This window comes from Podarcis bocagei, assembly GCF_964188305.1.
Source record: "Podarcis bocagei genome assembly, chromosome: 14".
NCBI classification, from domain to species: domain Eukaryota; kingdom Metazoa; phylum Chordata; class Lepidosauria; order Squamata; family Lacertidae; genus Podarcis; species Podarcis bocagei.
In genome coordinates, this window is record NC_138139.1 from 11,143,366 (window position 1) to 11,170,509 (window position 27,144).

At 43.6% G+C, this 27,144-nt stretch overlaps 1 protein-coding gene across 5 annotated transcripts in view; it reads left to right on the plus strand.

Annotated features, from left to right (window-relative positions):
- MYO5A (myosin VA) overlaps positions 1 to 27,144 on the plus strand; it is a 128,142-nt gene that overhangs the window by 62,691 nt on the left and 38,307 nt on the right. For all 5 annotated transcript variants that reach the window (XM_081169970.1, XM_081169969.1, XM_081169971.1 and 2 more), the window contains exons 12-25: positions 472 to 612; positions 2,025 to 2,150; positions 2,831 to 2,914; positions 6,865 to 7,023; positions 7,645 to 7,742; positions 8,208 to 8,294; positions 8,387 to 8,495; positions 10,178 to 10,389; positions 13,297 to 13,453; positions 18,291 to 18,530; positions 20,594 to 20,842; positions 22,870 to 22,963; positions 24,052 to 24,200; positions 25,288 to 25,401. In XM_081169970.1, coding sequence (XP_081026096.1) covers positions 472 to 612; positions 2,025 to 2,150; positions 2,831 to 2,914; positions 6,865 to 7,023; positions 7,645 to 7,742; positions 8,208 to 8,294; positions 8,387 to 8,495; positions 10,178 to 10,389; positions 13,297 to 13,453; positions 18,291 to 18,530; positions 20,594 to 20,842; positions 22,870 to 22,963; positions 24,052 to 24,200; positions 25,288 to 25,401 — 2,019 coding nt within the window. The remainder of the gene's footprint in view (positions 1 to 471; positions 613 to 2,024; positions 2,151 to 2,830; positions 2,915 to 6,864; positions 7,024 to 7,644; positions 7,743 to 8,207; positions 8,295 to 8,386; positions 8,496 to 10,177; positions 10,390 to 13,296; positions 13,454 to 18,290; positions 18,531 to 20,593; positions 20,843 to 22,869; positions 22,964 to 24,051; positions 24,201 to 25,287; positions 25,402 to 27,144) is intronic.

A 27,144-nucleotide genomic window follows, 5' to 3' on the forward strand; every position in this document is an offset into this window, starting at 1 on the left:
CTTCAACCCTTGCCTTGCTTGTGTCATGTACTGATTTGAGCATTAACGTTTTTGGCAGGAAACATAATCCGATCCCTTCATCCAGTGAGAGCCAGGACAGTTCCCTCACTATCGTTTGTTATTTAGTTTTATATAGATGTTATACTTAGTACTTGGGAAACTTTAGGTGCTTTACAAATTACGTGGTGAGGGGATGGTGATGATTATGATACTGATGAGAAGGATAAAAGCTTGGGGCATTGTCTATTTCTAAGTTTCTTATTCTGTCTACCTTATTTTATAATTTTCTTGCTGCTTTCCCCATACTAAAAGACATATTAATTTTGAACACGTTGTACAGATTCATTTGTCCACTTTGATCTGTACTTAGTAAATGGTGGGTTCAGTTTTAATTTGTGAGCAATTTAGTTAAATGTTTTGGGACGAAAACAATGAACTTTCTCTATTTACTGCTTCCCCTTCCTCTTATAGCATGTCTTTAAACTGGAGCAAGAAGAATATATGAGGGAACAAATTCCGTGGACCTTGATTGATTTCTATGATAATCAGCCCTGCATTAACCTCATAGAGGCCAAACTGGGTATTTTGGATTTGCTAGATGAAGAGTGTAAGGTAGGAGTTCAACAGATCTCACCTTTATGTTGCATCAAGTTCTGTTGGTTTCCAGCTTCCTCTGTTCACTGTGTTAGTGCAAAACACTCTGCCAAAATGTGTGATAGACTTTAAACAAAACATTCATGCAGTTTGAGTACTCCTGTTTCACTCTTCCTTTCCTTCAACTGGGAGCAACAAACCATAAATCTTGGCTTAGCATCATGCCAGAAACAGCACTTCTGCTTCGTTTCTCTCCAAACCATGATGTCAAGCCAGTGTACCACACACCTTGGTTTAGTGTAGCGTGCAAAGCATGGGTTATATCCAACTTAAATCCTACTCATTGCAGACCCACTGAAAGGAATGAATCGTGAGTTAGCTGCATCCATTAAGTTGTGTTCATTTTATTTCAGTGGATCTCCTCTCAGTAGGACTAACATTAGATATTACCCTGTGAATGCTGTTTTAAGGTGGAGGAAGAGAGAGGATCTCTGCCATGTCAATGTTCCTATGTTAAGTCATTATTTGTTTGAAACTATTATTTTCATCTAGACTCAAAGCATGCCAATGTGTAAAGGAGTCTTAGATTACAAGACTATAAATGCCCTCTCTTAGGAGGAAGCCCCATGTAGCTCAGCGGGGCTTATTTGTGAGTAAATATTGAAGATTGGATGAAAGTTCTTTCAGGTGCACAAGCTTAGCCCCTGTGGGGCAGGGACAGTGTCCAGTTTTCACATCATGTGGAGCATTAAATTTGATGAGTTTCCCTACCCCCACATAGCTTTTGTCCCCTTGCTCATATGGATAAGAAATGTAGTGTGTGAATCAGTCCAGCCTCAGCCACTTCTTGAGGGGCTTAATTATTTTCTATTTTGTTATTTTTATTGGAGCCTAACCCCAAAACAAGACTGGGAGTGGGTAACTCCTACGAATATGTAAAGTAGTACAGTGGTACCTCGGGTTACATACGCTTCAGGTTACATATGCTTCAGGTTACAGTCTCCGCTAACCCAGAAATAGTACCTCGGGTTAAGAACTTTGCTTCAGGATGAGAACAGAAATCGTGCTCCGGTGGCGCAGCGGCAGCAGGAGGCCCCATTAGCTAAAGTGGTGCTTCAGGTTAAGAACAGTTTCAGGTTAAGAACAGACCTCCGGAACGAATTAAGTACTTAACCCAAGGTACCACTGTATACAAATGAGGTATTTAAAGGAGTATTCTTAGAAACTGATGGCCCATACATTTGTGGCCAACAATATTGTGAACCATTAACTGCATCCTGTTTCTTTGGGTGGCTCAAATTCAGGTGAATTTTAAGTGCCAAAACAACATTTTCCATTTCAGTTGTAGAGTAGCTTTCCTTGTTTCATTTTTTCATAATAAATCAGGATGGTTAAAACCTATCTGTTCGTTTTATCTCTCCGTTCACTAGATGCCTAAAGGTTCAGATAATAGTTGGGCCCAGAAATTATACAATACTCACTTGAACAAGTCTGTTCTCTTTGAAAAACCCCGTATGTCAAACAAAGCATTTATCATCCAACACTTTGCAGATAAGGTAAGGGTTTCTGTGTTCTGCCTGATTTGGTAAACCTATTTGCTTGCGATGTTCTTGCACTTATCCATTCTGGAGTAATCAGTGGAAAAAATTCCGTATGATCCGCAGCCCCAGACACTGAGATAACTAAAATAAAAATAAAAATGGTGGTTCTTACATGGGCTTAACAGGATTCTGCCTGTGAACTATTTCTAGCTGTATTTAAAAATGTCCTGTGGGCTTTTTTTAGTAGCAGTTCATTGAAGGATTTTAAATTTGAGATTGAGCCAGCCAATCTTTTAGTGACTGAGTAACAAATTAAGACACTTCAGATGGTGATCTTTAATTTGTTCACAGTGTGGCCACCAGGTTAATTACATGCAAAATTGTTTCTGGATAGATGTATTCAGCTGTAGCCTGTTTTCGCATAGCATGGTCTGTTCACAAAGTGCGTTGGAAATATATTGGTGAAGTTTGTGTACGTTAAGACATAGGAAAGTGATATAGTCAAGTCTCAGAATCATCATTCCGTGCCTTTAAGTTCATTAAAGGTGTAAAATATCACAATAGCAAGAACAGTGATTTTTAATACATATTTTTTTCTAGATTTTGAGGTTGCAGGATGTATTTTTGCTTAGGTATATTAATCCTTCTGAATTTTCATTTTTTGTCTTGTAATATTAGATATTTTGTACTTCCAGGTGGAGTACCAGTGTGAAGGGTTTTTGGAAAAAAACAAAGATACTGTCTATGAAGAGCAGATCAAAGTTCTAAAATCAAGTAAGGTTAGTATTGAGATTCCCCCCCTCCCCAGTACTAAAGGTTGAGTTCCAGATGATTTTACCCCACTGAAATTAGATATTAATTTTATCCATTGATTTGACTCGGGGTAACATTGAATCCCCTCTCCCCTGAAACTAGAGTTTGTCTGATGATTTGTGCCTCGTGACTTGCCATTTATATATCCTCAACCCAAAAGCCTGTTTTTAAATTTATTACATGAACTTTATGTAATCAGGTCTAATTGCCCTCCGGGTTGAACAACATACCTTCTAGTTGTTAAAACAATGTAACTTTAAGAACTGCTGCATTGGCTTGTGTAATAATAATAGGGGTTGCTCGTGAGTAAGTTGCCGCCACTCCTGGCTAGGTTGCCTGGTTAAACCTTTTCTGTTTGGACAGCCCTTCACTTTGTGGCTGCTTCAGTCGCTAGCAGAATCCGTCAGTGGGCGTTTCTTAAACCTTTTCCAGCATAAAAGCTGTTTGACGCCAAGTCTCCCCCTACTCTCCCTGCGCGGAAGTCTTCTGCGCAGGGAGGGTGTGGGTAGCGGAGGACCCGTGCTCTCCCCGCTGGTGTCCGGCGAGGAGTCCTGGAGCCCTCTCGCCGATTCCCCCATCTGCCCCCCTTTATCCCTGGTGTTACGCTGATTTCCTTCCCCAGCTGATTAGGTGCCTCTCTCCCTGCTGGGTCCCTCTCCAGCATCACTTGGGAGCCTTGCCTCCGCCTCTAGCTCCGATGTCAGTTCCCTGACAGCTTGTTTTCTCTTCTCTTCCCTTCCCTTTTCCCATTTGTGTCATAGCTTTTAAATCGTAAGCATGTCGTCTTATTTTTCAATCTGTGTATGAGACTTAGAAAATGTTAGGCACTTCATAGATGATTGATGATGGTGATAATTGATGAAGGTATTCTGTTTCTAAAGCTAGTTGTACCAAGTATGTTTAACATTTGCATTTTAAAATATGTGTACAAAAGCAATTTCACTTTGGTAATGCAGGCTGTAATTCTAGGCACACATATTAGGGAGCAACCATTTAAGCTGCTCCCTAATATTTAAACCATTTTTTAGGATTGTGTTTACAGAAATGTCACAGTGAGTAGGCAGTTATTCATGTTTGACTGTATGTATTCGTTTTTTTATTTAAAATCTCTTCCTTGTTTTTCACCATACATCTTCCCCAGAAGGTAATCCTAAAACCTAATGCATTGCTAAAAAATTCGAACACCTAAGGTGTGTCTAGACTAGCAGTATATATGTAGTTCTGCATTTATTTATTTTAAGCAATGTGATACAGGCTGAGTGATATCCTCTTTATTCCTATTTATTACTGCATTTCTGGATTTCCCCCATATGAAAATATTTACCTTTCCTTTGATGGGTCTGGACAATCAAAACATTCTGCCTCCTTCTTTGCCATTGTCCTGCTCCATCTGCCATTATCAGAATATTTCTCTTTAAGCAGAAGTTCTGGTGAACTTGCACCCATTCACCTAGAACTGCTTATTTCTTATAGCAGAAGCCAAATGCATCTCCACCTGAGAGCAAGAGATTAAAGGAAATGCAGTTAAATGCTACAAAAGTGCTAGTCTGGATGCAGTCTTGGGGCGCCATCCTGCATGTTAAGTGTGCGCAAGGCCCTTTGACTTCACTTGGGCTGCACTTGAACTGTCTACACTTTTGCTGCCCTGGTTTCCATGAGCACAACAGCAGGTATGGGGAATTTTTGGCCCTCCAGAGGTTGCTGAACTACAGCTCCCATCAACTCGGGTTGTTCGCTTCACTTTCTGGTATTGATGGGAACAGCAGCTCAACCACGTCTGGAGGGCCAAAGATTTCCTACACCCAGGGGCAGAGGAAGGGGGGCGGTGGGGGCGGCTCGCTCCGGGTGTCATCATTGAGGGGGGGGGTGACATTCAGCGCGCTGCCCGCCCACGACTCCCAAGACTACACTGAGCTGTTGGGGGAAGGGGCAGAGTTGTGCTGCCTTGCTGGCGGCTGTGATGGCCTGGGATTTGGACTCGGGTGCTGAACCTAAGGAATCCTAGCCTGCACAGGATTCGCTGCCTCCAGACCCAGCTGAGCCTGAAGGGTCCTCACCTGTGCTGGATCCTCAGGTGCAGTCATCAGCTGAGTCCGCTCTGGCGCCTGAGGTGTTGGAGGACACGTTCCTTGCAGGTGCTCCACTCTCAGCCCCGTCAGAGGAAGCTGAGGTTGCCTCTGGGTCCGGTAACCCTCCAGCCTCTCCCGAGCTGCAGAGGCTCAGGGCAGAGAGGCGGAGGGAACTAAGTTCCCGCAGGAGGAGTGCTCGCCTCCAGGCCAGGAGAGGCAAGTCACCTGAGAATCGGGGCCGCCCTATGCCTCGGGGCAGATAAAAGCCGGCCAGCCCCAGTCCCAAGTTGCGGGAGCAACATTGTTGGTTGACAGTTCCTGCCTGAACCCTGTCCTGCTTTCCTGCCGGAGCTCCTGACCTCACCTGACTCCCTGCCCTGCACCCAGCTTCAACTTCTACGGACTGCCTCCCTATTGCACCTTTGACCTCGGACTGGACTCGGACCTCGCCTCTCGCTTAGCCCACGGGACCAGCACAGCGGCGTTCCCCCCTTCTTCCTTCGTTTTGACAGTTCAGGGGAGGCTTGGGAGTCACGGGCGTGCGGCATTCTGTTGCCCCCCACTCCTGGGCTGTGTCCTGGGGTGGGGTGGGGAGTCTCCCCCAAGCTGTCAAAAGGAAGAGGGAAGGGAGGAAGGCTGCTGGCAAAGCAGTGTGGCTTCCTGCCCCCTCCCCCCAGGAAGCAGCCCACCATGGGCGGTTCGCTCCACCCCCCATAGATGGCTCGCTCACCTCCATGGGCATCTCGCCCCCTGGGATGCTTGCCCCGCCCCTTGGCCCCACCCCTTGGCCCCACCCCCTGGTGCACAGCTTGTGCGCCGTTCCGGGTGCCAGAGCATCTAGCTACGCCTCTGCCTACACCTGCACTATAGCGATGTGAAACTGACAGTTGTGCAAGTGAAAATGGTCCTATTGCCAAGCACAGGGCAAACAAGCTTCCCTGAATTCAGTTATATTAACTAACGGTAGGTGTTTTGTTTTTGTTTTTTTAAAAAGAAAACTGAGCTCCAATCCCTGTTTGCTTGCTTGCTTTCCTTTTTTATTGTCATCTGGCTTTAAATGGAAAGATATGTTCTAATATTTTGACTGCTAGCAACTCGGCTGCAATATTGCTTGACCTGGGGTGTGAGCATTGGTTTGTTTCCTCTAAACTGACATGTTGTCGTTGGCCTGTTCTGCAGTCTTTTGCTATTCGGTTCCTCCTCAATCCCCTTCAGTTATAGAATGCTATCCCATGCTACAGTGATGGCTCCATTATTTCCCATAGACTGCAATGAAAGGGATATATGCCCTACTGCCCAGAAGTGGGAGAAATTGGAATATCAATTTTGACAGCTTTAGAACTGTGCAGTTAAGCATCACTGGCTATAGCGATTTCAGCACATTGCATCAGTGGTGATGCCTCTGGTTTTTTTGTGGGCTATGTGATGCCTCACTTGTTATTTTATGCCCTCCCAGTCACTCTGTAGCCTGGTGCAAACATAATGTTCCTGACCTCTAAATCATAGCTGAGAAGTTCGATATGTTGCATCATTACCAGCCACTTGAAATCAAGTAAATGCAACTGGATAGCAATAAATCATTTTGAGATTTGAGAAGTTTTAGAGGAAGCAATTAACAGATGGAATCAAATAAATAAACTGTTTCCATTAGCATGCTTACTTAAACTTTTCATTCCTTACATAAGTTTTCGAATTGGCAGCTGGAAAGTGGCAATGCTTCGGAAGTGCCATGATAAGCTACTCCTTCCTATTTCCTTTTGGTTCCTCCTTTTTATTGCATTTCCCTTGGGAAAGCCCTTCTCTTTCTAATCTAGAGGTGTGCTTTTTATCCCCTGTTTCTGAACCAGTTTAAGATGCTGCCTGAGCTCTTTCGGGAGGAGAAGCCCATCAGCCCCACAACAGCAACACCTTCAGGCCGTACGCCGTTGTCTCGGGCGGCTGTAAAACCATCAAAGTCTAAAACGGCCCAAACAAGCAAGGAACATAAGAAAACAGTGGGCCATCAGGTGGGTGGATTTTGTTTCTATGCTATTCATTCAGGGATACCCCATCAGATAACAGGGCAGGAAGAGGGAAGAGTCCCTGTAAGCGTTTGTGAAGAAATGCTGTTGACCTTCTAAAAATAAAAAAGAGAGCTTTGTGGGTTATTAGCCAGTACAAGCACACACTAAATTCTCATTAAAAACCAAAAACATTAAGAACCAGGGTGTATGACTTCCTGGAATATTGAAGTAAACTCTGAGCAAATCTATCCAATCAATATAAAAGATGCAGATCATCTTTTTTTGTGTGTAAATGGATAGTATTACATTATTCATACATTTTGTTAAATAAAATAGTAAATTTTGATGCTTTTAAATCTCGTTTTAGTTTACTGCTTATTTTAGTTGTTTTTAATTACTACTTTTCTGTTTGTATCAATAATTGTATTATTCCTTGTAAAGTATATAAACTTCTTTAAACAATAAATACAAAAAATAATAATTAGTGGCATGACTTGTCTTTGCCTGATATTCTTAGATATTATTGGGCTGAGAAGGTTCAACTTGCAGAATTTGCTCAAAAATCAGAATGCTTCTGTGTCTTTCCCCCCCTTCAATTTCTCCCTTTTCATTTCTTTCCTATAGTTCAGAAATTCTCTGCATCTTCTGATGGAGACCCTTAATGCCACAACTCCTCACTACGTGCGGTGTATTAAGCCAAATGATTTCAAGTTCCCATTTATGTAAGTTGCTTTGCGCATAGCATCTAAAATGCAGTACTTGCTGCTCAGAATTACAGAGAGAAAACCTATATATTTTCTCTGCTACTTGTTTTGGATGAAACAGGAAGCCTTCATGGGCTTGCTCATTTCATTAGATTCAGCTAAATCTTATCTTCTCAAACATTAAAGCTGTTTCCCATGTTATGATGAAACATGGGAAGGGTACATATTCCATGAGTGCTTTTTGGACACATTGAAGAAGAAAATCTGGAAGCTACTTGCAGATTGGCCAAGATAGAACTAGGAATCCTCTTTCGTGTTTTGATTTTTCATATCACGTGACTTATGGGAGTACTTTTTGGCAAGTAAACATTACAACACATTAAAGAGAACACACAAGCATGAAGGCAACCGTACAGTTGTAGGAAACACCTGTAGAATCTTCTCAAAGTTTCTGCCTCAAATTAGCAATATTTTCATCTCTAGGTTTGATGAAAAGCGGACCGTGCAGCAGCTCAGAGCTTGTGGTGTGCTGGAAACAATTCGAATCAGTGCCGCTGGCTTCCCTTCCAGGTGAGCCTGCTGATGTTGTGATGTTTTGCTTGAATACAATATATACACAGGTAACTGTTTGTTTGCCTAACTCTGCTTCTTCTTGAAACCAGGTGGACCTATCAAGAATTTTTCAGTCGCTATCGTGTGCTGATGAAGCAGAAAGATGTCCTCAGTGACAGGAAGCAGACATGTAAAAATGTCCTGGAGAAACTTATTCTGGTAGTAGACTTTATGGTGCTTGTTGTCTGTAAAGCTTGCTGAGCTTGCAAAATTATCAGGGTGTTGGTTGGATCTGTTTCATTTAACAGAATAATCATGCTAGTGGCTGAGTGGCGTAGGGCAACAGAATAAGCCCCATATGGCTTTGCAAAGATGACTTCTTCCCTTTGGTTGAGCAAAGATAGCTTCCACTCCTTGTTTGAGCTTTCCCCTACACAGTATCCATATTGGTTTTGCATTTACATCAACACTCATGACAGCTTTCTTTCTTTAAGATTCTTATAGTCCACTTTTCAGGCTTAATGGTACCAGTACACCTATTATTGCGGAAATTTTCATTCTTACCTCTTCTCAAATGTGTACATGAGATTATTCTTGAGTAGCCCTCTGGTGGCGGTTCAGGGAAGGAGCAGTTACCAGGAGTGAGATTATGGACAGCTCTCCTGGCCGCCTTTGCTCTCACCTTCCCATAGGGCAAGGGAGCTGTCAGATGATCGCCCTGGGATGACAGTTGAGAACATTGTTCTTTTGGTGAATACCTTCAAGCACTGTAAATAACACGATCCAGGATTTTCCTGGCATATTAAAGTAACCTTTGTGGCTCAGAATAAAGCCACAGTCCATGTATTATTCCCCCTTCAAATCTCACAATGTTTTAATTACTTTACTCTTACATGGCTGGCTACAAGCTAAAAACAACAGGATTTTATATGCTTTTGCTCCTTTCATTTAACCTGATTTTCAGCATGTCCTTTCACGGTGTATAGCAGGGGAGGCTGCCCCCCAAAAAGGATTTTTCTGGCTCCCAAGGCTCCCCCATTGTCATAATAATAATAATAATAATAATAATAATAATAATAATGGGTTTTTTAAAGCATTCCCATGGGTCTCCTGCCTGGATCTCATGATTCCAAAAGGTTTTTGCGGCCCTCCAAGCCCTCTTCGCATTTGCCTTTTTTAAAAAAGAAAAGAAAAGAAAGAAAACAATTTACTGAATTTCATAATTAACAATTAAAACAATGTAAATCAGTGTAGGCTAGCTGATGGGAAAGTCTTTTGGGAGGCAGCCTTGAGGATTGTAGTTCTCGCCACACTCACTTCAAACTTTAGCCACTCCCACTTTGACATGTACAGTAAAAAGGTAAAGGACCCATGGACGGTTAAGTCCAGTCGAAGGCGGCTATGGGGTTGCGGCACTCATCATCGGCACTCAGGCCGAGGGAGCTGGCGTTTGTCCACAGACAACTTTCCAGGTCATGTGGCCAGCATGACTATACCGCTTCTGGTGTAACGGAACACTGTGACGGAAACCAGAGCGCATGGAAACACCATTTACCTTCCCACCGCAGCAATACCTATTTATCTACTTGCATTGGTGTGGTTTTGATTTGCTAGGTTGGCAGGAGCTGGGACAGAGCAACAGGAGCTCACCCCATAGTGTGGATTCGAACCACTGACCTGATTGGCAAGCCCAAGAGGCTCAGAGGTTTAGACCACAGCGCCACCAGCTTCCGTGACTTCCAGGGGTCAACGTGTCCCTTTGTCTCAAAAGATTAGCCACCCCTGATTTAGAGGATGCCTGTTGCCTCTTTGCCAATTCTGCTGTCATTGAGTCTTGCTGTTATTATTAATCCTTTGTCACTTTCGGTCTGGCGCTGATTGTACATTTCTTCTGAAAACAGGATAAGGATAAGTACCAGTTTGGGAAGACAAAAATATTTTTCCGGGCTGGTCAAGTAGCTTACTTGGAAAAAATAAGGGCCGATAAACTGAGAGCTGCATGCATCCGCATCCAAAAGACCATCAGAGGATGGTTGTTGCGAAAGAAGTACCTGCGCATGAGGAAGGCAGCCATCACCATTCAGAGATATGTCCGAGGGTACCAGGCAAGATGGTAAGCTGACCCCTGAGAAAAGCCTGGGTTGCTTTAAACATAAAACTCAACTGAACCTTCCGTTTTTCCTGTACAGTGGTACCTTGGTTCTCAAACTTAATCTGTTCGAGAAGTCCGTTCCAAAACTAAAGCGTTCCAAAACTAAGGCGTGCTTTCCCGTAGAAAGTAATGCAAAATGGATTAATCCATTCCACACTTTTAAAAACAACCCCTAAAACAGCGATTTAACGTGAATTTTACTATCTAACGAGAACATTGATCCATAAAATAAAAGCAATAAACAATGTACTGCAGTCACACCATCAATCAACCAGTAGCTGAACTGGGTTCCAAACAGTCGCAAAAACAAAATGAAAAGAGCCACAAAAACAAAACCGCAAAATAAATAGCAACAACCAACAACAGACAGACCTCAGCATAACACTCAAAACGGAAGCATGGCACTCAAAACAGAGCACGTTTGGCTTCCAAAAAAAGGTCGCAAACCGGAACACTTCTGGTTTTGCAGTGTTTGCGTTCCAAGTTTTTTGAGTACCAAGGCGCTGAGAACCAAGGTACCACTGTACTGATCATTATGTTATAAGACCCAACTTGATAAACTTCCTGTTTTGCTTTCTGCCTGTGATTGCAAGGGGGGTATATCATGTATCCAACTGTACTATAATAGTGTCTAGTGAGATACATTTGGCTTGGTGGGTCACAGGTTAACTGAGCATGATGATGTAGATTGTAAAGAACAGATTGTGGAGGATGCGTATCCATGACCACCAGCATGTCAAGTGGGGCTTGCAAGAAAACGTTAAGTGCTACTGTTGAGGATTCCCGTTATTCCATTTCCCACCCAAAGGGTGCTCATCAATGGTTCCTCTTCATCCTGGAGAAGAGTGACTAGTGGGGTGCCACAGGGTTCTATCTTGGGCCCGGTCTTATTCAACATCTTTATCAACGACTTGGATGATGGACTCAAGGGCATCCTGATCAAATTTGCAGATGACACCAAACTGGGAGGGGTGGCTAACACCCCAGAGGACAGGATCACACTTCAAAACGACCTTGACAGATTAGAGAACTGGGCCAAAACAAACAAGATGAACTTTAACAGGGAGAAATGTAAAGTATTGCACTTGGGCAAAAAAAATGAGAGGCACAAATACAAGATAGGTGACACCTGGCTTGAGAGCAGTACATGTGAAAAGGATCTAAGAGTCTTGGTTGACCACAAACTTGACATGAGCCAACAGTGTGATGCGGCAGCTAAAAAGCCAATGCAATTCTGGGCTGCATCAATAGGAGTACAGCATCTAGATCAAGGGAAGTAATAGTGCCACTGTATTCTGCTCTGGTCAGACCTCACCTGGAGTACTGTATCCAGTTCTGGGCACCACAGTTCAAGAAGGACACTGACAAACTGGAACGTGTCCAGAGGAGGGCAACCAAAATGGTCAAAGGCCTGGAAACGATGCCTTATGAGGAACGGCTAAGGGAGCTGGGCATGTTTAGCCTGGAGAAGAGGAGGTTAAGGGGTGATATGATAGCCATGTTCAAATATATAAAAGGATGTCATATAGAGGAGGGAGAAAGGTTGTTTTCTGCTGCTCCAGAGAAGCGGACACGGAGCAATGGATCCAAACTTCAAGAAAGAAGATTCCACCTAAACATTAGGAAGAACTTCCTGACAGTAAGAGCTGTTCGACAGTGGAGTTTGCTGCCAAGGAGTGTGGTGGAGTCTCCTCCTTTGGAGGTCTTTAAGCAGAGGCTTGACAACCATATGTCAGGAGTGCTCTGATGGTGTTTCCTGCTTGGCAGGGGGTTGGACTCGATGGCCCTTGTGGTCTCTTCCAACTCTATGATTCTATGATTCTATTCTATGATTCCTTTGTCAGTCAACATTTCACGCTCGCTGAGTATGCTCAGTCTTTATTGGGCTTGCTCCAGCTCCTGCCCCCAACAGATTACAAGCCTTGGGGTTCCCTCAAGCCTTCTGATGGTGCTGTTTTGGCTAAGGACATCTACACTTGAAGAACCAACCTCATGTATGATGATAGCTATATGCATTATGCAGGTCTCACTTGCCTATCTGCAGCCTTCAGTATAGAGGCAGTATGCCACTGAATACCAGTTGTTGGGGAGCATCAAGGGAGGGGCTGCTGCCTTGAAGCTCTGCTTTTGGGTTTCCCAAAGGCATTTGTCTGGCTAGACTAAATAAGACTATTGGTCTGTTCCAGCAAGGATCCTCTTGTTGGAACATAGCTCCTGCTGTTGTTTTAGTAAATGCTGGTGCTGAAGTTTTAAGATTCCACAACTGCCTTTGTTGGTCAACAGCATCTGCCTTTGTAGAGCCGTTGAACTGAAGGCAGGTTAGAAATATGTAAAATTATGCCGATGTTGACTTTTCCCTGCAAAGTTATTCCCAGTAATACAGAGTGGCTGAATGCCTGATGTGAATGCGATGCGAACAATCCAGTTATTTAAAGAAAAATTATTTAAACCTTCTGCTAAGGAACATGTATGCTCATCTTAAATCTTTTAAATGCACCATTGTTTTTGCAAGTTTGGGCATAAGAGTGTTGGGGTAATGTAACATGGGAAATGCATATCACTGCAAATTTTCAAAAAGAAAGTTAATATGTGACTGGTGCTCTCTGAGCCTTGCTTTTACAGGTTAGATGTGCCAATGACAATAATTTGGTGCATGGGCTGCAGTCCTAAACTCAGTAATTAGTGAGTAAGGTTCCTTGAACTTGGTGGTTTAGCACTGTAATGTAAGCCTGGGGAGAAGTATCTGATTCTATTGGGTTATCCAAAATTTTGCTGTCATTGGGACCTTTGTAATAAAGTGTTAATGTTAAGAGACTACTTTGGAGTTTATAAATACTGTCTTCTATCCCCTCATTTTTTCTTGGTCAGCCTTGCCACTTTCCTTAGACGAACCAAAGCTGCCATCATTATTCAGAAATTCCAGCGCATGTATGTTGTCCGCAAGCGATACCGTCGCACGCTAGCCGGCACTATGGTTCTCCAGTCATATTTGCGAGGTTATATTGCTAGGAAGAAGTATCAGCAGGTAAGAGAGACTGTTACTTGACTCCTCCTCCTCCTCCTCCTCCTCCTCCTCCTCCTTCTTCTTCTTCTTCTTCTTCCTGGAATACAGTATGTGGCTGTGTTTCTTCTAGGATGCTGTAGAACATGAAATTTCACAATGTTATTTTTAGAGGTTCGTTTCTCAAGACATGCACCAATTTCACTGCCAAGGTGTGATTTCTAAAAATACAGGAAGCCACTCGTCCTGATAATGTGCTTCAACTGTGAAATGCTTAGGTGGAAAACTGTGGCTTTGGTATTGTACAGGCAACGACTGTTTTGCATGTGTTCAGTATGTGTGTGACCGTGCGTGTGTGCATCGCTGCAACATAGAAGTGGCCAGAAAAGGGAGCAGGGGCGGAGTGGGCTTATGTGCATTCCACTAATGTGCATGGGGGTCAGGAACATAACCCCCACACAAAACAGTTGTTGACTGCATGTCAACCCTGTATGTCTGTATCCACATGCTAAAATTATGGGAAGGGTTAGGGGCAAAGATACCTGTTTGTACAGGTAGTTGTGATAAATGGCTGGAGTTCCCTTATCTGCTAGAACTTCTTGATTCCTTGGCATGGAAAGACCTATTTTTGGTTCACAAGCTAGACCCTTGAAATGCGTGGAAAAACCAGAGCATACAATAATTCCATTTGTAGCTCTGCTCTCACATGACACTTGAAAGTAGGAATAATATTATATACCAGTAACTGGAGCCATACCTTTAAACTTGTCAAATGTAAAGTAATTTGCTTTAAGTTAAAGTTTTGATTTACAGTATGCCGGTTCTTCATACTTTAGCTATCATTAAACAAATACGGGATCTTGATTTCAATAACTGGACACTTTTCGAAACTTCCTTGAACATGCTTTCTTTATATAAAAGAAAGGTGACTTCCGGTAAAAGAATTGCAATTCATATGGGAAAAATTACACAAGAAAATTAAAAACACAGAAGCTAATAAAGCACTAAAGGGATCTTATGCTACTTTTCAAAACAGCAGTAATTATTTTGAGAAGCATCGTATTTTAATAAGTTTAAAAAATACATTCCTTCTAGCGCAAAAATTAAACCACATCACCAGCTCAGCTGCTTTCTGGCTATGGAATTAAGGATGCTTCATCCATTATGTGTCATAAGTTTTAATGTGGTGGTTCATTACTGGTTTTGTTTTGGAACATCTGTTTTTGTTAGCCTGTTGCATTTCCTTTGTGGTTATTGTAGTTACCACAGAGCTAGTCAGAACTAACTGTTGGAGGTAATCAATGAAAATTGCAAAGTAATTGTACTGCAACAGAAACATCAGTGCATGACGATAGCTATTACAGTTCAGTGTGGTATGATCTGAAGTTGCAGTTAGCCCCAAGAGACATCAGTAGTGTTCAAATGGGTCATCAAAGTGTTAAGGAAGAGATGAGTCTTAGGCTCTGCCTGTACCAGAGGTCTTTGTAACATTTCTCATCTGTGGTGTTTTTGCATTTACTCTCCAAATGCACAAGTAGCAGCATAGAAATTATTGTAAGTAAATGCCTATTACAGGGAACTTAGTAGCTATTTACCTGGTTACTTTCCAGCAACAAAACTGGGACGTGAATTCCATCTGATCATTATAAAAACTATTGCTTAAACGTCAAGAATTGGTGCATAACGTTGCTTTTTCCCTTTCCCCTCCATGTCCACATTTCCATTTGTGTCGTGTATTTTGTAAACCTGTGGGCAGGTTGTTTTCGTTGGTTGTATGTAAGCCACTCTGGGAGCCTTTTTGGAGTACAAATGTTCTAAATCAAGCGAATCCCTAATCAGCTGCACTAAAGGTGATGAAAGATGACTTGAGATATATTCTAGGGGGGCAAAATAGTGCAGACTTTCTAAGAATGTGGCTGAAGACTGGCAGGCAGGCAGTCTTCAGATGATGAGAAGTGCCTTTTGTAAGGCCTGATTCTGCTGTGTGACTAAAAGAATATTTTCAGTTGGGAGGTGAGTGTTGTAATTGGAATGAGCCTTGTAGCAATTATAGTTTCTTCATCCTCTGAAGAATCTATTACATTCCTAATTATCCTAAATGATACCTTTAAACATCATTTGAGAAATACTAGCCAAACAAGCAATGAGTGTTTGGTGTCCCAACTTGATGGTTGTGGTGGGTTTCCGTTGTTTTATTGTTTATATCTGCCTCTTCCTTTAAGGAGTTCAAGGCAAGGTCCATTGGGGTTTTTTCATAGTCAATTGAGAGGTCTGGGCTAAGGGCATTTGATGAGTTTTTAGGCTGAGCAGGTCTTTGAATTCAGATCTTTCTGGGGCAGGAGAGGGGAGAAAATCCTGTTGAATTGCAGGAGCCCTTGCGCTGGCTTCTGCTAGCATGCTGTGTTAGCAGAATACGGCCCTTTGTCTCCTCCTCCTTGATGGGCCAGCTTTTGACACCATTTGACTTCTTTATCTACCCACCTGTCAATCTTGGCCGGCAGGGGTGGGGATACTGCACAAAGCATGCTTGAACTCTCCCTTCTTTAGGTGCATCTCTATGTGCCCCACACCTGATCCCACATGTGATGTTGGATTTGGGGCTGGTAGGTGTGGTTTCATGAACGCAGTATTGCGAGCTAGTGGGAGACTGGGCAGGGCAGGTTTGGCACATAGGCCATAGGTTTGCCACCCCTGCACTAATCAGAGCCCAATATCCTGTTCTCTATGCCTCATTTTGGGGACACGGGTGGCGCTGTGGGTTAAACCACAGAGCCTAAGACTTGCTGATCAGAAGGTTGGCAGTTCGAATCCCCACGACGGGGTGAGCTCCCGTTGCTCCGTCCCAGCTCCTGCCAACCTAGCAGTTTGAAAGCACGTCAAAGTGCAAGTAGATAAATAGGTACCGCTCTGGTGGGAAGGTAAATGGCGTTTCTGTGCGCTGCTCTGGTTCACCAGAAGCGGCTTAGTCATGCTGGCCGCATGACCTGAAAGCTGTACGCCGGCTCCCTCGGCCAATAAAGCGAGATGAGCGCCGCAACCCCAGAGTCGGTCACGACTGGACCTAATGGTCAGGGGTCCCTTTACCTTTACTATGCCTCATTTACATTTGATTTTCACTTCATTCATATTATCTAAAAATCTGTTACACCCTGATTGATTGATTGATTGATTGATTGATTGATTGATTGATTTCTGAGCCAAAGCCTTCCTCTTCTTTCTTAATCTTTTGAAATGGACACCACCAAGGATTACAAGGACACCCCAAGTATGAGAATTGTTACGGAGAAGCAGTTTCAGTTGTTTTCTATGCTTCAAATGGCTGCAGCCTTCTGGAACAGTGTCCTCTGCAACTGTAACTCTGTATATGTGGTTCTGTTAATATATCAGACCTGATCCAGATGTGTTGGCACATGGTGTCCTGTGACACGTCAGTTGTGTTCCTGTAGTTACACTACTTTGTCTGGGGAAGCAATTGCAACAGGTGTCAGTAGCCATTATAAAACTGGTATGTTTAGTGGTCACATGACTGTAATAAGGTGTCTGAAGGAGTTGAATCATCTGCTTCACATATTTTTGGGAGGTTCCTGGAAGAGATGCTGTTGTGATGTCTGTGAGTTTCACAGGAAGCTCCATTGGTTCCAGGTTTACATGTACTATATTGTAAACCACTTGGTGTCCTTAGTAAAATTTATAATATTTTGACCATCTTTGGATGTACTTGGTTCACTTGTACTACCAGATGTGGATCTGCTATATCTCCTGAATCAAGGTATTTCTAGGACAATTTAAAAGCAGTGGATGTAGCTGAAATGTCACTGATAGTGTGTCATGTGTCATAGTATTTGTTAGTTACATGAAATGATATTAAAATGACTCGAGAGTTTAACCATTTTCTGTATTTTTAATCAATATACTGTTTTTAAGAACATCTGTCTTTCTACATCTTTGTAAATTTCATATCATTATGGATAATTATTTCACTGTTTTTTGGCATCCTTCCTCAACTTCATACCTTCCAGATGTGTTGGATTTCAACTTCTGTTGTGTGAATTGTAGTCCAAAACATCTGGAGAGCTCCAAGTTTGGGAAGACTGTTTTATCGAAGAAATACAGAAATCCAATTTGACAAATTCGCCAGTTGAACCTATCAGTGTTTTGGTATAAACCAGTTTAGTCTGAGTTCTTTATGACATGTATAGGTTTCCCCCTCTATGACACATGGTGTAATTTACTAGTGTGGTTCGAAACAACGTAAGGAGTTAATCAAGAATTTGCAAACTGTTCATTGTGCATCAACAAAAGAACATTAGATTGTGGTTCAAGAACTCTTAAACTGAAATAATCGCCAAAAGCGATTAATGTATTATGATGGTTATAAGCCTTGGAGCTCTGCTGTGGGAAGTGCCTGGCATTGCCCAAAAGAAGAGTATTGAAATGCTCCACCTCCAAATGAAATTTGTGTGAGAGTGCACTGGGAGAAGGGAATATTGTGGAACAGTTTCACACGATTTACTTAACCCTAGTCTATGGAGCAGTTAATATTATCCAGAGTTTGAAAAATCCAGATCCTTTTGATGACCCATAGTGTGGCATACATTGTGTGTGTGTGTGTGTGTGTGTGTGTGTGTGTGTGTGTGTGTGTGTGTGTAGGCACATATTTGTAACATCACATAAGGAATCTGCACTGTAGACTGCTGGAACATAGTCAGCTTTCCATGTACCAACAGGCAGTAGTATATTACTTTATTTCTTGGCTTTAATTATCTTTAAGTTTACTAGCCACAGTTCATGGTATCAGTTAATTATCCCTGATGACAGTACAAGGCCCCTCATTGTGTGTGTGTGTGTTTTTAATATGCAGATGCTTCGTGGGCACAAGGCCACCATTATACAGAAACATGTGCGTGGTTGGCTGGCTCGCCTGCGGTACCACAGATCTTTGGAGGCAATTGTCTATCTCCAGTGCTGCTTCCGGCGCATGATGGCTAAGAGAGAGCTGAAGAAGCTGAAGATAGAGGCACGCTCTGTGGAACACTACAAGAAACTCAACGTTGGCATGGAGAACAAGATCATGCAGCTGCAACGTAGAATTGATGAGCAGGTAAAGTGACATGTCTGTGGGTTGGATGGCTAGAATCTTATGTCATCTGCGGTTTGAAATAAGGGCTATTTGGAGTACTATATAAGCTGCTTTTGGATGCTCTTGTAGAAAGGCAGAGTATCCCCATAAACTGACAGCTGAGTTGAACTCCTTCATTCTAGCAGAAGAATGGGGAACTTGGAGCCCTCCAGATGTCATAGAATCATAGAATCATAGAGTTGGAAGAGACCACAAGGGCCATCGAGTCCAACCCCCTGCCAAGCAGGAAACACCATCAGAGCACTCCTGACATATGGTTGTCAAGCCTCTGCTTAAAGACCTCCAAAGTAGGAGACTCCACCACACTCCCTGGCACCAAATTCCACTGTCGAACAGCTCTTACTGTCAGGAAGTTCTTCCTAATGTTTAGGTGGAATCTTCTTTCTTGTAGTTTGGATCCATTGCTCCGTGTCCGGTTCTCTGGAGCAGCAGAAAACAACCTTTCTCCCTCCTCTATGTGACATCCTTTTATATATTTGAACATGGCTATCATATCACCCCTTAACCTCCTCTTCTCCAGGCTAAACATGCCCAGCTCCCTTAGCCGTTCCTCATAAGGCATCGTTTCCAGGCCTTTGACCATTTTGGTTGCCCTCCTCTGGACACATTCCAGTTTGTCAGTGTCCTTCTTGAATTGTGGTGCCCAGAACTGGACACAGTACTCCAGGTGAGGTCTGACCAGAGCAGAATACAGTGGCACTATTACTTCCCTTGATGTCGTTGGACTCCACCTCCCATCATTATTGGCCATTGGCCATGCTGACTGGGGCTGATGGGAGTTGCAGTCCAACATCACCTGAAGGGCCACAGGTTGTTCATCCCAGCTTTAGCAAGTAAGAGTGCAATCAGATGCAGATTTCGCAAGTGATATCTAACTAGCTTGCGCTATAAAAACAACATGTAAGGTGCAAAAACATACCCACTATAAAATTTGCACTACCTGAAACATCATGCAGATTGAAATGTGGTCATCCTTCAAAATTCGCATTATTTTGCAATGCAGTTCTCCAACCATTTAATATGTACAAAAAAAACATATTCTAGGAAAAGTTTGCACAAAATTGCATTACATTAGGGGAAATTGCTTGCAAAAATGAATATATCTGGCACAATTGCATATAATAATTTGTACATTAGAACCTTGTTGTAAAATGCTGATGAAATTGCACAAGGGCTTTTGAAAAAATAATAATTTGTAAACTGATGTGAAAATGAGAATTTAAGTTTGAAAAATGAAAAACTGAGGGAAACAGACAATAACTGATTTGTCTGTCCTACTTAAAACAGGAAGGGATGCGGGTGGCACTATGGGTTAAACCACAGAGCCTAGGATTTGCCGATCAAAAGGTCGGTGGTTCGAATCCCCGCGACGGGGTGAGCTCCCAGTGTGGTGTAGTGGTTAAGAGCGGTAGTCTCGTAATCTGGGGAACCGGGTTCCCATCTCCACTCCTCCACATGCAGCTGCTGGGTGACCTTGGGCCAGTCACACTTCTTTGAAGTCTTTCAGCCCCACTCACCTCACAGAGTGTTTGTTGTGGGGGAGGAAGGGAAAGGAGAATGTTAGCCGCTTTGAGACGGGATATCAAATCCAAAACTCTTCTTCTCCCGTTGCTCGGTCCCAGCTCCTGCCAACCTAGCAGTTCGAAAGCACGTCAAAGTGCCAGTAGATAAATAGGGACCGCTCCAGCAGGAAGGTAAACAGCGTTTCTGTGTGCTGCTCTGGTTCGCCAGAAGCGGCTTAGTCATGCTGGCCACATGACCTGGAAGCTGTCTGTGGACAAACGCCGGCTCCCTCAGCCTATAGAGCGAGATGAGTGTGCAACCCCAGAGTCGGTCATGACTGGACCTAATGGTCAGGGGTCCCTTTACCTTTTACTTACAACAGACATTTTCATTGTGTGAAGTTGTGCACATTCTGTGGATAGCTGAGAAATGATAAATAACACATCTTTTCCTAGCATGAAAGCTTAATATTAAACTGAAATGCATTGCAAACATTGATTATCATTTTTTGCTTTATGCAGACCAAAGACTCCAAATCCCTAATTGAGAAACTAAGTACTCTGGAAGCAGCATACACGTCTGAGACAGAGAAGCTAAAGAATGATGTAGAACGACTTAAAATGAGCGAAGAAGAGGCCAAGAATGCCACCAACCGTGTCCTTAGCCTTCAAGAGGAGATTAGCAAGCTCAGAAAGGAACTGCACCAAACACAGACTGAGAAGAAGACGATTGAGGAACAAGCAGAAATATACAAACAAGAAACAGACCAGGTGAGAACGTCTTGCTTTGCAGCACAGAACTTTAGGAACATCCTGAAGGCGCATTTGTGCATAATCATAAGTCCAAACATATGTGAGATACCTAGGGCTGCATCCTTTATTGATGCTGCACGTAAAGTTGGACTTGGACTCCCTGAGATGTAAATGGAGTCAGACTGGAAGTGGCTAGATGCCTAGTGTCCCCATGTCCTCCTCATTGCCTCGTAAGGTGCAGGAGCAACCAGAGAGAGAGAGAGAGAGGAGGTGCAGAGGACACAGAAGTCAGGGACAGAGAGGACAGGAGCAGAGACTCAGACATAGAGAGAGCAGAAGTGAAGGGAGAGTCAGAGCCAGAATGGATGAAAGCCCAGGATGGGAGCTGAAGGCAGAATCTGAGAAGTCTCCTTCTGGACACATCATGGTGGAGAGCCAGAGGCGGATCAGAAAGCTGCTGCAATGTAAGCTGGAGACTGGGCGGCCCTATTGCATTGGAGAAGGTGAGGGAAAACACAGCCTAAAACCCAAAAGGGAAAGTAGATGAGAAACAGAACTCTTAATCTGCGGTGATGAGCTGGGTGTTTTGTTTCTGGAAAAAAGAGCAAGATGGAACCAAACTCCATCTCTATGCTGCAAGGGGGCTTTGAGTGTTTAGATAACTGCCAGTTATGTTTAAGATTCATCTTATAGAAATCATTGGTGATAGATACCCTCTTAGAAAAGGTAAGAAATGTGTGTTTTGTGGGCCAGATGTGCCCTTTACTGAGGAGATCACCTTAGTTGCACCTAGATTGGATTATTGCAATATGCTGTAACTGGGGATACAGAGGAAGCGTCTGTGGAACCTTCAGTTGGCATGGACTGTTAATGGGCCCTTGGCATGGGACTGTTTTGCACATGTTCTGCATTGCCGGTGCTGCTTGTCAGTTTGTTTCTGGACACAATTCAAATGGTTGGTGATTACTTGAATGGCTTAGGTCCAGCATACCTAAAGGACAGACATGTCTTATACTGGCCTGCCTCCCTGCTGCCTAAAATCTGATGGAGAGGCCCTTTTCTGTGTCTCACTTCAGCTGGAAGCATGGTTGGCAGAGGCTAGTGAGAGGGCCTTCTCTGTGGTGGTGCCCTGGTTGTGGATTTTCCCCTCCCCCCTTCCAAGATTCAGGAAGTCTCCTCTTTGGCTGTTTTCTACCACCTAGACCTTTCCATTTCCCTTGCCAGCTAGATAAATGTATTACGCCTGACCCTGTTGTAATTTAACTGATGCTGTAACTTTATTGTGAGATTGTAATTTTAATTGACTTAAGCCTCCTCGATTGACATGGAGGCATAAAAAAGCTGGCTAGCATTTTCCCCACTTATAAATAAGATATTAATTTATCCTTTCAGTGTAAATGCTCCTTTACAGAGCACACGAAGAGAGGTCCAGGCTGAAAAAGCATTTCAGCCTATACTTAGGAAGAGAAGGGAAGTAGAGACTCTGGTAAGCAGAGAGAGAATATGCTCAGTTCAGTTTTGCATGGTTATTGAATTTTCTCGGGAGTGGAGGTTGGTTGATTAGGGCGAATGGCACCCTGCTCCACCAATTTCAGTCTGCCTTCAGTCAGGCCCCACCTGCCAGCCTTCTTCTTTACTCCCAATCCACTGCTTATCAGCTTCCTCCTTAGTCTCAGTGTTGCCTTTGTGGAACTTGGTGAGGATAGGAACCAAACTCAGAATTATTTGATTTTGCCTGTCATTGGCTCAGGCTCCACCTGTGTTTGGCCTCATCCTTCCACCCCATCAGTTCCAATGGGCACAGCCAACACTGTTTGTATGTTATGCAGAGCTTGATTTCCAATCAGATTTGATGAAAATGCTGTATATAGACAAGGCTGTGATAGCAGTAGATGTATCATCCATGCAGATTGACTGATTACCTTTGTCTAGAATTGCCCGGGGAAAATTGTTTAATTTGTTACTCAAACAGTGTACTTGTTAAGATGGATTTTTTTCTGTTTCAGCTGTGAGCCTTTCCCAATACTATTTTTTTCTTTTTTTAGTTGGTACTGGAATTAAAAGAGCAAAACACACTGCTTAAAACAGAAAAGGATGAGCTGAACCGTCGGATCCAGGATCAGGCCAAAGAGATAACAGGTAACCTTGGTTCAGAAGTTTGGTTTGGTTGATGGTTTTTGCATGCATGCATGCATGCACACACACACACACACACACACACACACACACACACACACTTCTTCTCTCCCTTTCTCTCCTCTGCTTTTTTATCAATTAAGCAAAACTCTGTAACATGATGGGCCTCCACTTTGAATCACTGACCCCAAGGAACTCCGTATCATCACTCCCGGGAGAAAGCAAAGAGTGAAATGGGCTGTGTAAGCATCACATTATCACCATGCAGAAAGGCTGTCTCTCTCTTTTCCCCATCCATTATTTGAGAGTAGGATATTGCACTGGTTCAGGGCTAGAGGCAATATCACATGGAGGATAAAATGTGCATAAGTGAGTCCTGAACCAGCATTACTGCCTCATCTGCATAGCATCGAATTGTGGGATTAGAATTTCTTTTTTTAAGAGAGCAGTTAAATGGTCTCTGAGCCTCAGATACTGAACTGTAGTGACGCTAAAGAAGCTGCTTAAATCTTACTGAGGAATTGACCATTCCACAGCTGGATGCACTAGCTGCTAATGTGGTTCAAGGACAGGAGCTTTGTAGCCATACTGTTTCAAATCTGGGAGCTGGCTACAATTCCTTACTTAGGCTGCAATCCTACACCCACTTACCTGGGAGAAAATCCCAGTGTTCAGTAGGATTTCTGAATACTGGTTTGATCCAGTATCATCTAACCTCCTTGCAAACAAATTGGAATGAATTCTCTTTAAGTGTCTAACATTGTTTAATTTCCCTGCAAACAAATCAGGATGAATTCTCAATAACAGGTCTTCTGGAAGCAACCATAGTCTCTAAAATGCATTGTTTCTTGCTGTACAAATGTAATATAGTCGTACCTTGGTTCTCGAACAGAATGTGTTCCGGGTGCAGGAGCGTCCTGCAGCCAATTGGAAGCTGCGGTGGATGTTCGGCTTCTGAAAATCGTTCGAAAACCAGAACACTCACTTCTGGGTTTCGAACGTTCGGGAGCCGATTTGTTCGGGAGTCAAGGCGTTTGAGATCCAAGGTACGACTGTATATGTAAATTTGGATTTCATACTTTGTTTTACAGAGGACATGGAGAAAAGGTTCACTGAGGAGACAAAGCAGCTAGACCTGGATTTGAACAATGAAAGGCAGAGATATCAGAATCTGCTTCAGGAGTTCAGCCGGTTAGAGGAGCGATATGATGACCTCAAGGATGAGATGAAGATTATGGTGGTGAGTGGCTTAAAGGACCTGGAAAAGATTTCATTTGAAAAAGTTTCTAGGCTGAACAAGATCTTCCCTAGCAGACATGGGTCTGGAAACACAGATTGCGTCTGCACAGCTGAAAAGTAGGGGGACGGACGGACGCAATTTGGAGTAGAAAGGTAGGAGATGCAGAGGCATTGCTCAATCCTTTACCAGCCCTAAACGACCTTTAAAGCCCTAAACGGCCTCGGTCCTGTATGCCTGAAGGAGCGTCTCCACCCCCATCATCCAGCCCGGACACTGAGGTCCAGAGCTGAGGGCCTTCTGGCGATTCCCTCCCTGTGAGAAATGAGGTTACAGGGAACCAGGCAGAGGGCCTTCTCAGTAGTGGTGCCTGCCGGTGGAACGCCCTCCCAGCAGATGTCAAGCCAATAAGCAACTATTTTACTATTAAAAGACAACTGTTCCCTGTTTAGGGAAACTGTTTTTAATATTCAGTTAGAAGCCGCCCAGAGTGGCTGGGGAAACCCAGCCAGATGGGCGGGGTATGAATAATAAATTATTATTATTATTATTATTATTATTATTATTATTATTATTATTATTATTATTATTATTATTATACCACCCTGCTACTTTCTTGGTCCCTCTCTTTCATTTGTCTTCGCATGACTGAGGCAAATCAGTCCCTGACTTCTACAAAGTACTCATGCATGAGATCTCCTTCTACAACGATTTAAGACAGTATCTTATAACTCCATACTTACCCCAGCTCAGTTCCCGACAAAGAGGAAAGCAGACAGCATATCTGCTAAATAAGTCTGGGAAAACAACCTTGTCAGTGGCTAAATTTCTTTTCCTGGCACTCAAGTGTCGGAAACGTATAACTGAATGCTTTGACGTGGGTTATCTGTGAGAGGTCTAGTACTGTGGCCCTACCTTATTTATGTACCCCCTATGATGTTATAGTTTATAATTATTGTGTAATGTTTAATTCTGACTATCGGTCGAATAAAGGGGGAAAAATGCATGAGATCTCTAGGATTTGGAAGTGCAAAAGACAAACACTAGAGCTATCATATTTTCCTGCCCACTTTTCTCCCCCCCCCCCCAGAGCATCTCCAAGCCTGGACACAAGAGAACAGATTCCACGCATAGTAGCAATGAATCAGAATACACCTATAGCTCTGAGATGACTGAGGCAGAAGAATTTCCAATGAGAACAGAGGTAAGATCAAAGAATACAAAAGAATCAGAGTCTGTTTATACCTTTGAGACCACCATGGATTTCCCCCCCCTTCAAATTGTAAATCGCTACTGCAATATCAGTTTTTTACTATGCTGTTCTTATAGGAAGGATATGCTATTTCTGTGGACTCGAGTGAATTTCTTTGAAATTGCATATCTTGTTCCATAATAAACTGTGTGCACATGTACTATGTTTGACACACAACTGATAGCCAGGGTTTAACGATTACATCCTTGCAATCTAATTGTAACATGCATATATATAGCAGGGATAGTCCTGTAGATGCTGTGGAACTACAACTCCCATCAGCCATAGCAAGTATGACCAGTGGTCAGGGGTGATGGAAGTTGTAGTCCAACAGCACCGGAAGGGTGCCATATTGGCAACCCCTAATATACAGTTACCCATATCTGCTTGGCATGAGTAGCCTTTTGCTAGTCAGAATTAGAAGATGGGGTAGGAAGCAAAACTTGCAGCTGCAGGTAGTCAGCAGCTTTCAACCACATGCAAGTCCAACAATGTCATACTTAATAACTTCAAATAGTTTCGGAACTCCAGGGTTCCTAGGAACATTTTATGAAAATTACTTCTGTAAGGAAATGCTACTTCAGGATTACCGTATTTTTCGTTCCATAGGGCGCACCTGACCATAGGGCGCACCTAGTTTTTACAGGAGGAAAATACGGAAAAAAATATTCTGAATCAAATGTTGCACTAAACTATTTAAAGCAGCAAAGCGGGCGGCTCCTGTCCGCTTTGCTGCTTTAAACTGAGCCTCAGAGGAGGGTAGGAAGGGGAACCATGGCTTATCTAAGTCCAGTTAATAATGCTGAGCCAGACTTATGGCCATCGAGATTAGCCTGGCCGTCTCAGTGGAAATCTGGGGAGGCTGGGGTGGACTTTCCAGTGGGCAAAGTGTGGTTGTGTCTTCCTGCCCGGCATCTATTTCCTGCCCTCTTTCCCCCTGCACCCCCGCACCCTGCTTCGAGGGAAGGAAGCCGAGCCATGGATCCGCTGCTCGCAACTGCAGTGGATTCCCTCCACTTTGAAGCAGGAAAGTGGGAGAGGAGCTGCTTACACGAGTGTAAGCTGCTCCCCTCCCACTTTCCTGCTTCAAAGGAATCACGGAGGAGGAATCTGCTGCAGCCCTGAGCAGCGGAGGATCCATGGTCCCCTTCCTTCCCTCCTCCATAGTTGCTTTGAAGCAGGAAAGTGGGAGAGGAGCTGCTTACACGAGTGTAAGCTGCTCCCCTCCCACATTGCCGCTTCAAAGGGAGCCCAGGAGGAGGGAATCTGCTGCAGCTTCCCCCAACTCCCTCAGAAGCCGCGCGCTCTTTAAAGGGGCTGCGTGGCTTCTCCTGGCTTTTCTGGGAGGTGGGGGGATTCCCCACCTCGTAGAAAAGCCCGCAGGAGCCGCGCAGCCTTTAAAGAGGGCGCCGCTCTTGGGAGCTTTTCCCCGAGGAGGGAGAAGGGACTGATGTGGCCAGTCAGTCCCTTCTCCCTCCTGGGGAAAAGCCTGCAAGAGCGCACGGAGCTTGTGTGTGGCTCTTGGGGGCTTTTCCCGCCTGCCTCCCCCCTGCATTCGCTCCATAGGACGCAAACACATTTTCCCTTGCTTTTTAGGAGGGAAAAAGTGCGTCCTATGGTGCGAAAAATATGGTATTTTATACTGGTATCAGGAAACTTGTGTTTTATGGACTTAGGATTTCTGAAAATTCTGGT